A 12,944-nucleotide genomic window follows, 5' to 3' on the forward strand; every position below is an offset into this window, starting at 1 on the left:
CTTGCATCTGAATCGCGAAACAAATGACGATTGCAAGTACATCGCGCACTTCGATGCGACACGTATTTCCTTCGAAAAACGTACCAGACGCTGGGTTTATAATCTTTCGGCACGATTTATCTCTTCTCTTCTTTAATCCTTTTGAAGAACACCTCCATACCCATTTGAGTTTTTTGTCTCCAAAATCCTCAACGAGCATCGGGAGATTACAAGAGATTACAAGAGATTGCTAATTCATTTGTTGTAGCAAGTTCTCCAAAAGAATGAAAAATTTTCTAATTTACTATGTAATTCTGGATGCATACCTGACATTATGGCAACTTGTAGAAAAGAAAAACAGCAGAAAGAAAATCGACAAAACGAACGATACCGAAGAACAATTGAAACTGATACAAATAAATAATCAATCAATTATTTCGCCGCTAGAGATTGTTAGTAAATCTACTTTCTACTACAATCATAAACTGTATCAAGTTCTATTGATAGGTAAATGGCATCGAACTAATTCGGACCTTCAAGATAACTCTTAAAATTGAATGATATGATGCTAAATAAATGATAATGACTAAAAAATTTCTCTTTGTACAAAATGGAAAAAATTTATTATTCATTGATGTAAAACATTCAAATATATATAACATATTTAATTAATTACTTCACAGATGCACTTGTTTATTTTCAATTCTTTAAGTTTTTCACGAGAAAAAAAGGTGATTAATCATGAAATCAAATTAATTGAATACTTTAATTTGAACAACAATGCTATACATTTCATTAATACAGTGGGACTCCTATAATTTCGAATCCGTAATTTCGATTTCCCCTTGTTTATTGGGCGGAGCGATTCCCCCACTCTATAGTATTCCCCTCATTTCTTTTTCGCGTCACGTGATACACACATATACTACATAGTCACATGCATGCAAAAAGATCTGTAGCATATTTTAGGTTATAATTGTAGCATGTAGTAAAATTATAGACATTTTGTTGCTGTAAATGAATATTAATAAAATGGAAAGTGCAAATCAAGTGAAACGAAAATACACATCAACAACTTTGTCGATAAAGCTAAATGCTTTGCAAGAATTAAGTAACAAGAGATCTTCAATTTATGAAGTAGCTAAGGAGCTGAACGTTGATCACACGACTATCAGACTGTGGCAAAAAAATGAAAAGTATTTGAAAAAGTGGTCAAAAGAATATAATGAATGTTTTTATAAGTCAAAAAGAATGCGAACAGCTAAGAATACATCCATCGATAATGCTGTTTGGCTGTGGTTTAAGGAAAAACGTGCTGCAGGGGTAGCATTAACAGGACCAATTTTACAAGAAAAAGCAAGAATGTACAATGAACAATTAGGTGCTAGTGACAATTTTTGTGCAAGCAATGGATGGCTACGATCTTTCAAAGAAAGACATGGGTTAAAATGTAAAAAAATTTGTGGAGAACAATTATCAGCCAATCAAGAGGCTGTGCCTAGATTCAAAGAAGAGCTTTTAGATTTCATTCGAAGTGAGAATTTAAGTCATCACCAAATTTTCAATTTTGATGAAACAGGACTAAACTATAGAGCTTTACCAAAATCAACTCTCTGTGAAAAATCAGAACTTCATCCATCTGGTGTTAAAGGTCGTACAGAAAGGATTACTGTGATGGCGTGTAGTAATGTTTCTGGCACGTGTAAACTTCCACTTGTTGTAATTGGTAAATGGGCTAGACCTCGTCATTTACGGAATATTGAAATACCTGTTTCGTATAAAAGTCAGAAAAGTGCGTGGATGACAAGTGACCTATTTGTTTCTTGGTATGAAATGGAATTTGTACCATACGTAAAAGCTTTCTTACAAGCATCGAATTTACCTCCTAAAGCTCTGCTATTGATGGATAATTGCTCTTCACACAATAAAGTTACTAATAAAGATGGAATTCTTGTTAAATTCTTTCCTCCAAATACAACATCGCTAATCCAACCCATGGACCAAGGTTGTCTTCAGAATCTAAAACTATTATATAAAGAAAATCTTATGAGACATATTATTCAATGTATTGATAATAAACTGTCATTAAGTGATGCTATTAAACAAGTTAATCTCAGAAATGCTATTTTTTGGGTAGCAGATGCATGGAAAAGAATGAACTTATCCACAATCCAAAAATCATGGAACCAAGTAAGTGATTTTAGGGTATATGTTACTTTTTTCTTCAAAGTTAATTGTATAAATCTTTAAAGTTGATTTTTTTCTTTCTAATAAAAGGTATGGCCATTAGAAGATCGTCCGCAAATCTGTAATACTTCATCCCAACCAAGAATGGAACTTTTGCTAGTTCAATTTCTGAGACTGCTCCAAAACACATTAGTGTTTAAGCAAATAAATATGTCTCAATTAAAAGCATGGCTAAACCACCCTTATTTGATGACTACTGATGAGTGCCTTACTGATTCCGAAATTTTACAAGTAACAAGAGAAGAAAATCATTTAGAAGAAGATAATAATGATACAAATATTGCTGAAAGTGGAGAAGAATACTTAAGTAATTGGAAGAAATTTACGAATGATTTCAGGAAAAACGAAGAAAATCGCTATATTATAGATCAAGAAAGAAATAATAATGAAGACATTAATAATAATTTTCATTCAACACTGTCTAAAAAAGAAGCTGACCTTTGCTTTAATCATTTATTTAGTTTTTGCAAAGATAATAACTACCCTGAAAAAGTTATTACAGCTCTAAATGATGTTAAGAAAGAAATAGATAAATGTCATTCACCTATTCATGGTCGTAAATCATCAAACTAGTCAAATACTAGTCTAAAGTAGATATTGAAAATGATACTGATATATTGACTTTTCGTTTTAAAACATTTCTAATCATATCAAGTATTATTAATTACTAAGATTAGTTACATTGTGCTTGTATTAATTCTTAAGTGCAGTTACATCTTATTTAACTAATTAAAATTTTACGAATTTCTTAAAAGTTTATTTAACTGAAAATGTGCATTATTTAAACTAAATAGGAGTTTATGTTGAAGTCTTTCTCTATATAAAGTCTTACTTATTAAAAATTGATTATATATTACTGTGTTCATTGTTACATAATATTAAACATACTCATATATTATTTAACTATTGTTTGGTTTAATAAAGAAATTTGCATAATTCGTTCTAAACAAATTTCTGTCTTATTTAATTCAAAAAAATCATTGACATTTCATTCATTCATATAGAAAATATTATTTTGTTTCTGAACATTGGAGGTTATGTTTGCCATAACCAAATTGCCTAAGAGAAAAAGAGACAGAATATATTTTATCTGTCTCTCTCGATTCCCCCTCTTGCGACGGATAGTCTTAGGAAGGGGATTGAAATTAAACGGAATTCGAAGAAAAGGTCGTCGAATTTATAGGAGTCCCACTGTAGAATACTTTTGGTAACATTGTTCTTTCTTTCATATCGTTTTTCATTAGGTGAGTTTTTCTTTAAAATATATATTTTTTTATAAATATTCAATTAACTTGAAATTATTTATCAGATCATTTTTAGAGAGTAAGAAATTTGATAAATTATTTTACAATTTTTGATTTTTTATGTATTATAATTACATAAACCTATTGTCCCCCCGCTATACAAGAATAACACATAATGCAAAGCTATCTAACGTTGTATTGTACATTTATTTATATTCGAATACAAACGAGTAAGTTTAAATTAAATTGCTCTAATATTTTTTTGTAATATTTAAACTTAATTAGATATCAACATTATTGTTCCAAATTTTTTAATGACTCTCAATATTTCCAATTTCCTTCTTTGAATAATATTCATGAATCCATTGATAAATATTATCACTTCACACTCAAAATCCTTCAAAAGCTATAATATATGTTTTTATTGTCTTTTTACTTATAATCCAAAATCGATTGTGTATTAATTCATAAAAATTATAAGATGATGTTTTAAATCGTAAAGCGAACATGAGACAAATTTTAATTTATAAAATTTATTTTTTCAGCAGATTTATTTATGTATATTTATCTATTTATTTAGATTATCATAATGCAATAATATTTTTAAAAGTAATATGCTTTTAAAATATTCAATTACCTTTACAATACATAGTAATGAATAATAAAATCAAAATTCACAACAAAAATTTTATATACTTCAAAACAGAAAAATTAACATTCTACTATCTAAAATTTTCATTGATTCAGATATTGGTATTTATCGTTAAGTAATTAAATCAGAAATTTTATACTTATATGTTTAAACCCAAGTATAAAACTACAGATGAAATTAACCCTTCGTTGGTCGCGTCAAAATTTCTTCCTAGTTTGGTCGCGCCGCGGGGAATCACCGCAATGTTAAACTTAATGCGACGGTGCCACATTATAAGCAACATTTTGGCGCTTATTTTAAATAAGTTTATTCAAACTATCATACATGATTGGAGCGCCTCCTACTGGATTCAACATTTGGCAACAGTGCTCATAAAATTTCCCTGTCTTGTTTGGTCGCGTAGTGAGGGAATCGCCGCAATCGACTCATTGTTGACAATTGAGTTATTAAAAATATTTCGACGGGTCCACTCGATTCTAAAAAGTGTAATTTAGGAATATCTCGGTGCATTTGTTGATGACATTTAGTTGCATGATAATTATACAATTACTAAAAAGTGCGGCAATTCCCTCATAGCGCGACCAACAAAGGGTTAAACTCCTTTCATTTCTGAATTTCCAATTTCTTATAAAATCTTATGCTTCTTTCTCTCAAAAGATCTTGATAAGGAAAAACATTTGTAATTAGTTAATCGAAAAGAATTTCTGTTTTTAGAAAAATATGTCAATGAAAAGTAACTTCATAATATGAGTTTTTTTGAGTCATCTATCTTTCAAACTCTCATAGACTTCAGAGTATGACATACTGCAGTAAGGGTGAATATTTTCTATAACTATTACAGATGAAGCAATAATACATGCAATTTCAAGACGTATTCTATATTATTTCTCTTCTCTGACATAACAAGTTCGAGCATATTGTTGAACTAGGCGAAGAGGCACTCTCTCTTTATTTCGTGATAGAAGCTCGAAATTTTTATAGTCGAACTGAGAAAAGAGTTCCTCAGTTACTTCAATGCTTTCGGGCTCCCAACCGCTGATTTCTTACCCTTTCTACTACGGTTTTCGCTACTGCGCAAGCGTATAAGAGCACATGAGGAACTCTCTTTTCAGTCCGACTATACAATATTTTAGGAAGACTAGCGTCGCTTTGGCTAAATTGAATGCTTACACGTTTTTAATGATCAGTTTTTGTCTTATAAATTAGTAGTTGAAAAATAAATTACTTTTAATTCACTATACAAAGTAAATTGATATTATCGTCTTAAATTGTTTTAGTACTGGAAAAAATTATCATTTTTATAGTTTTATAAATATATTTCAATACCTAAGTTATGGAGAGAGAAGGTTATAGAAGATACTTGGATCCAAACAATGATGTACCAATACCACGGACAACAGAGATGAGAAAACGGATGAGAAAACGGAGGGAGTCTTACAGATAAGCTTTATTGAATGTAAGTATATTATTAAATATATTTGTAATAGTAAAACTAAAAAAAGAGATGAGATCCGAATGATCTACCCAATTTGCTAACTGCCCATTTGAAGTCCTTCTTGAGGAAGTATAGATAGTCAAACCATGTATTATAGCCCAACTCCTTTAGGAGAACCCAGGGAAAGACGAATTTCAGCGCGAAACGAATGTTTCGATTGTAAAATGATTAATCTTATATCTTAAAGTTGATGAGTTATATGGAAGACGCCATATTGGTCATCTTTTCCGATAATCTGATTGGTTGGTTAAAAAAAGAACACTATTATGGTGATGTAATATGGTTTAATATAGTAATATTTTTCAGTAAATGAAAGAATAGATAATTGTTGAAATTATAATTTTGAAATGTTCACATAACCCAACTAGAAAAAAATTTTTTCAGCTTATTTGACACCTTTTCGAAGTTAACAATTAGTTTTTCCAAAATTCATCCAAAAGATGTCTACATAGATGAATTTTCAGATAACTGAAATGATATCTAGAGTATATTTAAAACGATATCCAGAAGATGTCTGAAAAACGCCTAGAGGATGTCAGAAAAGATGTCTATCAGAAAACTAAACGTCTTCATTCAAGTCGTTCACTTAGGAGCTGATTTTACCAATGGATTGTGGTTCATTCTCTGTAAAGTTTTACTCTTATAAGAGTAAAATTATAAGAGTACTTTACTTTTAAGATTTTAAATGTATATTGGACATCTTTTTGGCTTTCCTTTAGACATCTGTTTTGCTTCATTTCAGATATTTAAATAGACATCTTTTTGGATATCTTTAAGACAACTTTCAGAATATCCAATAGGAATTTGATATCTTCCTATTTGAGTCCAAAAGATGTCTTCTGGAAAGCTTTTTTTTTAGTTGAGAACCGATAGCAACGCGCGTGCGAAGCGCGCGCAACCAAGATGCTTGTGTATATAATAATGCAATGAAAATTGAATATATTTCGATGTAAATTTTTTTCTTAACACCTTCCTGAAATTCTTTTTGCCTCACTGTGATACCGAAAGTCTAAAGATCCATGGATCTATTTTGCCCTGAGTCTTTTTAATTTCTCCAACTCAAGAGACACCCTCTAAATCGGAAATTAAGTATACCAACGTCGCTTAATATTACGAAATCGAAAGAATAAGGAGTGAGAAATAAGACCAATTCTGACAAAACTGAAGGTCTGAAAACTAGAAGAGTTCAACTGCACATGTAATTACATTTTTAAACTCAAAATTATATATAAATTGGAGTTCCCAATGCTTTTTGATTCATTCATTTATTCATACTAATGAATTTAAAATGTTTTTTAAGAATTATAAGTACTTTCTATAACAGATTTTGTAATCTGATTAAACTTGATATCTACTTGTTATCGACAACATCTGATTAGTTATTTTCCAAATTTAATAATTTTTAATTCATTTTTAAATCAATAATTTCTTGAAAATATATATTAACTCTAATTGAGAATATATTCTTATACATATTATTTCTAATTAAATGGATTAGATTTAACGAAAAAAAAATCTTATTCTTTAAGAGAAAACTTCCAATCTATCTATATATGATCAAGTCTGATCAGTGTTATAATGCAGATTTTATCAGATCTGATTAAACAGAATTAGATCTATGCTCATTTTTCGCAGGCAGACTGATTTTTTTCGACATAGAAGGATTTAAAGATGACTTCATAGTTTATAAAAAAATCCCAATAAGCAATTTTCTTCTTTATTATATAAATTTGATAATTTGAATGATAAGTTGACTAGTGTTCAGTCTTTAGAGGTATTAAATAAGGATGTAGGAGTTTGAGTAGGTTAGATATATTTACCTAGCCTCTTTTCAATTGTTTTTTCATCATTGATATCGTAATTGATGTAGGTAAATGAAGGGTATCCGAAAAAAAGAAGTAGATCTAGGCAGACTGACATTTTTCCATTTTTCAGATTTACTCAAATCTTTTCAAGTCTAAAAACAAAGACAGTTATAACAAAAAAGATGTAATTATAGAAATAAAATCAACTTTAGAGTAATTTTCTCAACAGAATTGATCATTATATTAAATTTTTCAGTTTAATGAAAATGATAATCCTTCTAATATTGAAGATTCGACTTCTGATACCGGTGGATATTCAGATCAAACTGAAAATCACGCTGAAAGAATGTCTTCATCATCATCAATTGAAGAGGAAGTTAACGGAAGTAACGATGGTTAGAATCAATTCGATTGTGTAGATAGTGATAGCAAAAGTGACATTGATACAGTCGATGATACAGATGATTGGTTTGATGTAAGTAATCAATTGTTACAATACGAGAGCTGATCATGTCCCTCCGAGACAAGTAGCGACATCTGCATCGTCTCTATAAACTACAGAAACTCTCATCACGCTACCTGTGGGAGCGCAAACTCCTTAAGCTGTTGCAGGACAACCTGAACGCCACTTACATTAGCCGTCGGTACCGAAGACTCCTCGATGACCTTCAAGGGTCATATGTTTTAACGACCAGAAGCTTCAACCAGGGGGGCGCTGCAAGAGCAGAGTGGGCGGAGCCTCAAGATAGAAGGGGATCCCGCCAAAACGAAGCCTCAAGCACGCCGACCGGAGATCAGTCAGTAGTAGTTGGGCTTCCGCCATCGCCAAGTACGCACGAACGAACGACGCTCATCGAGCACGTAATTCAATTTGCGCAGTAATTAGTGGAAAATCAGACCGGAAGCCGGAAGTACGAGGCTGGGATCGTGGCTGCTTGCAGATTTATCCTGTCAAGACGCTTGGGGAGATTCTGCACGACTCACTGCAACCTCCGAGGGACGCCGGGTAGTCACGGTGATTCTCCAGGACTCCTGACGACGTGTAACGCCAGACCTGCAGTCCCGGCAAGGACAAGGTTCCAATGTCTACAAAGGAAGAAGACACTCGCTGGTGAGCTCACCCACAATTATCCTAGTCATTCAAGGGCATTGGGGTGAGTTCACGAGAAGCTGCGGAAACAATAATTGTAACGCCTGTCTGATTCCCTATTGTTAAGATCAAATCATTGTAGATAATTTAATTGTAAATCTTGCCGTTCCGTACCCGGGTCATTGACTTGATTTTCTCTATTGAAATATTCTGTAAAATTCAAATAAGTCACTATAAAGCTCGCTTCAGGACGCGGGGGGATAACCCTACGTATTATTGTTCGGTAATTAACTTTATAATAAAAAGTCTTTTCTATCTCAATTTACGTATGGAGAAATTATCCCGGTCAATCCCTTGCGTACCTTATTTGCATGCCTTACAGGGTAGGAGATATCTCGAGGGAGACGTGACTCTACTTTCCCAAAGACAATTGTCCATCCACCTGTATTGCTGTAAATCTCGTCGTCGTTTTTCGGCACGCTGGTTGTCGAAGAACCTCTCACATTGTATTATCGAGTTATTTCTTTGCTTATTCATTAATTCGAACGAAAGTTGTATTAAACATCGAGCAGACTATCGCTGAAAGGTAAGTAAGCGATTGTATTATATTCTCGTAGCTAAATCTATAAAATATACTTCAAGGTCATACAAGACTTTACTCGCAGCAAAAACCTCTTCAATCCCTGGTAAAATAAGATACCTTCTTTACCTCACATTTACTGAAATAAAGGCTGAGTGAGAAATCATCAGAAATACATCAGAAATATTCCCTGCTGGACATACGATTTTCCTGCGCTTTGCACGCCATCCCGTATCCCTCCACCCTTTTCCTAAACCATCAAACGAGTCCACCCTCAAGCCCAAAATATATTTCACAATAAAAATAAAAAGATTAATTTTACTAGTATTCATAGCTATAAAGAAACAACGTGTAACATTTGCTTTAAACGTACAGTATCAAAATACTTTTTTTTTCCCTCGCGGTTTCTGTTACGTCCCCGTAACAGAACGGTCTCTTTTTTGAGTCAAGACACAATCACCTTCTACTCCACTCGGGTGCGGAGACCTCGCAGAGTTTATTTTAGATGGAAAATTAAAGAAATAGGTAAGGTAATCAGTGCTGGCAAACCATTATGGTGCAACAAATGAAGAAGAGAGTTGTTCCTTTTTATTACAGATAATCTTTATTAGTCTTTACTCACTTTAGTTGAATATAAATTGTTTTACAAGGGTGAAATTGATAGGTAGCAGAAAGTTGAAGTGCTGTTCAGCAGGTTATAGTGCTGCCTGAAGATACTCGGCTAGGCTCCATGGTTGGTTGATTTACAACCGCTTGGGCTCCCTCGCCGTATCGCACCTCTCTCTCTCTTACTCGTAGACTTCGACTTCGCTCGTTTGCTCACGTATATATATTTTCTCAAAGATTTTTCTTCACAAAATCTTTCCCGACGAGTTAAAAAAGATTTAAAAATTTCTTTTATTATTTTAAAGAAAAAATATTTCTTTGGTCGAGTTGAGTTTTTTTAAAAATAGACTTGTCTGAGTAAATAGAAGAATTATTTTCTTCAAGAAGAAAATTCTAAAAGAATTGTTTCTCTTGAATAATTATAAATTAAAGGAAATTTTTAAAGTTACTGAAAATGAATTTTTCTCAAAAAATCAAATCTGAGTTTGAAATATGAAGTAGACTACGGCTCAAAAATTTGCACCAAGCCCAACAAAAATTCAGCAGAGACTGAAGTTCCTTGGGAAAACCTGGGGTATGTTCCGAAATATAAACCAGTATGCTGGCCAGTGTAAATGACGTCATAAATCGACGCCATACTGGTGATTCGTTCCAAAACACTGGCCAGCATATGACGTCATACATTATCGCCATATTGGGAAAAGTGTTTGTGAGTATTTGATAAAATTTTGTGCTCCAAAAGTTATTCCAAATCTAGTACAGCAAAAACATTGATTTTAATTAATTCGTTAAGAATGGAGATACCAACAGTTACGTTAGTATGCCGAGTTGCCACTGAAATTCACTCTGATTCATCCGATAGTGATTCTGATGATGATGAGTTAGTGCTTGCTTATTTACAAGATAACCAAGGAGGAGAAAGAATTGTAAGAATATACAATTATGTGGCATTTACTGTCCTTCGAATGTCGGATAAAACATTTAAAAGCCATTTCAGGTAATTTGTTATTATGTCCAGAAAAGGTAATATTAATGAATGTTTTAAATCTGTCAATGTCATTTCTTTTAGAGTTGAAAGGAGCACTGTCGATTATTTAATGAATTTACTTGGGTCAGATTTATCCATAGTAATTGGTAATCCTGGTAGATCTCCTATTCCTGTTTATACTCAAATCCTCATGGCGCTTTGGATGATGGCCACTCCAGATTCCTATAGGTGAATAAAAAATCATCGGCTTTAAAATGTTTATTTGGTAATGTACAATTATATGAAACATAAAAAATATTAATCGTATTTACAGATCTGTTTGCGAGCGCTTCGACATAGGCAAGGCTACTGGCTGGAGAACCGTTTGGAAATTTGTGAAAGCTTTGTATAAATATTTACCAACATTCATCAAATGGCCTAGCACTCAAGAAGCTCTAATAACTGCAGCTTATATTGACAGACGATATGGATTCCCCGGGGTGATAGGAGCTGTTGATGGAACTCATATTAACATTCCAGCACCTCATCTTAATGCTCAAAATTATATCAACAGGAAAGGAAGATATTCCATACAAACTCAGGTAATGATGAGATCAATATTTTGCAATAGTTAATTTAAAAGAATATAATACAAAATAGAATTTCGTTTACACAATACTTTGCATGTTAAAAATATTTTATAAATGAATCTTTATTTTGGACTCAAATATGTATAGCGTTTTTGATACAAAAAACATCTTTCTTATTTTTTCTTGAACTCCATATCTGTAGCTTTTAGCTGATTTTTATGTTTCTGCTCTGGTAATCATCAAAGTCTTCTCCAACTCTGATATTTTTTATTGTTGTAGAAAATTCATTTGTGCTAAGCTTTAGTTTACCTGACTGCATAACTTTACAACAGATGTTGTAAAAATCCAACTAATTATTCTTCAAATTTTAACTTTTTTATGCTTAATCTTCTAGATTAATTATAAATTTCTGACTTTTCCATGATATTTCTCTTACTTAGGCGTTGTTATTTCTGTAATCAATTTTGTTATATTCTCTTCATATTTTTTAACAACAATTTTTTTATATTTTGTAAGTTGTATGCGATCACACCCGAAAATTTATTCATGTCTATGCTGGTGAAGTCGGCTCGGTCCATGATGCAAGAGTTTTTCGACTTTCAGGAGTACAAAATCTTTGTGTTCCAGCCAATTTTCCTCAAGACACTCATTTACTGGGTGATCAAGCGTATTCGTTACAACCTTGTGTAATGGTACCTTATAAAAATAATCGTCATTTAACGAATGCCGAACTTCATTACAATAGAGTTCAGTCATCAGCACGCATGATAGTGGAACAATCCATTGGATTACTGAAAGGGAGATTTCGCAGTTTATTGGACAAGTTACCTATTAGACGAACAGACCTGATACCTTATTACATCGTGGCATGTTGCATCTTGCATAATATTTGTATTTTGCAAGATGATTTGATACAATTTCCAATAATAATTAACGGTAATGTTGGAAATGTACTTAATGCACCTCCAATGATTAACAATACTATGCGAAGAGATGGTATGAGGAAAAGAGAAAGAATAAAAAATGCGCTTTAAAGATTCATGATATAAAATTCTTTTTGTATTCTCCTATATTATTTATTTGAATAAAAACATTTATTTCGTTTTTGTAATCTTTTATCTTGTTTTTTTTTGGACTTGCTATCTTCGGAAATAACCGTATTTATTAATTAGCAATGTAATTAACTGACAGAAAGGAATTTCCATAATTCCTTTATTGAGAAATTCTAAACCCTGCCATAAAGATTAAGAAAAAAAAATTAAATTATCCGAATAATTTAGATAAAAATATTTCTTACAATCATCATTAATATTTCGTATGATTGTTAATGTTGCTGCAATAAACAACTAGTTATTCGATTAAATTTTTATTTAAAGAAATTTATTTGTTTGTCAACATTTTTTGTCACATCTAATCTAGATTGCATTTTAGTACTCTAATCCATCACTGACATAAGAAGAAATTGGTTAAAAAGGGTCATTACATTTATTGTTAAGGAATTAAACTTAATTTTGTAATCCAGTTTATAAAGTATATTCTTTTTTATTAATATAAAACATATTTCCATAAATTCAATACAAAACAACATTATTTTTTTGTTTATGAACGTATTATACTGTAGTATACCTAATGAAGATCTTTATTGAATAATCAAAATTTAAGAACATAGAATTAGAATGAAATATTTAA

General features: G+C 31.8%; 2 protein-coding genes across 2 annotated transcripts; both read left to right on the plus strand.

Moving 5' to 3' along the window:
* Positions 1–1,230: 1,230 nt before the first annotated feature.
* On the plus strand, positions 1,231–2,799 carry LOC118071203 (jerky protein homolog-like). Its single transcript, XM_035090227.1, has 2 exons — positions 1,231–2,169; positions 2,257–2,799. Exons 1-2 carry the CDS (start codon positions 1,231–1,233, stop codon positions 2,797–2,799), a joined length of 1,482 nt encoding a protein of 493 aa, XP_034946118.1.
* Positions 2,800–10,876: 8,077 nt separating this feature from the next.
* Positions 10,877–12,289, plus strand: LOC118071204 (protein ANTAGONIST OF LIKE HETEROCHROMATIN PROTEIN 1-like). Its single transcript, XM_035090228.1, has 3 exons — positions 10,877–10,914; positions 11,000–11,267; positions 11,771–12,289. Exons 1-3 carry the CDS (start codon positions 10,877–10,879, stop codon positions 12,287–12,289), a joined length of 825 nt encoding a protein of 274 aa, XP_034946119.1.
* The last annotated feature ends 655 nt before the right edge of the window (positions 12,290–12,944 follow it).

Source organism: Chelonus insularis, unplaced genomic scaffold (genome assembly GCF_013357705.1).
Source record: "Chelonus insularis isolate UGA/USDA-ARS -01 unplaced genomic scaffold, ASM1335770v1 contig_75_pilon, whole genome shotgun sequence".
NCBI classification, from domain to species: domain Eukaryota; kingdom Metazoa; phylum Arthropoda; class Insecta; order Hymenoptera; family Braconidae; genus Chelonus; species Chelonus insularis.

What these genes read in the sequence shown, in the direction of transcription:
- LOC118071203 (XM_035090227.1), top strand. Translation starts at nt 1,231, where the DNA reads ATGCGAACAGCTAAGAATACATCCATCGATAATGCTGTTTGGCTGTGG. An exon ending in TCCAAAAATCATGGAACCAA is followed by an intron (nt 2,170 to 2,256) that starts GTAAGTGATTTT and finishes TTCTAATAAAAG; the next exon opens with GTATGGCCATTAGAAGATCG.
- LOC118071204 (XM_035090228.1), top strand. Translation starts at nt 10,877, where the DNA reads ATGGCGCTTTGGATGATGGCCACTCCAGATTCCTATAG. An exon ending in GCCACTCCAGATTCCTATAG is followed by an intron (nt 10,915 to 10,999) that starts GTGAATAAAAAA and finishes TCGTATTTACAG; the next exon opens with ATCTGTTTGCGAGCGCTTCG. An exon ending in GATATTCCATACAAACTCAG is followed by an intron (nt 11,268 to 11,770) that starts GTAATGATGAGA and finishes TATATTTTGTAA; the next exon opens with GTTGTATGCGATCACACCCG.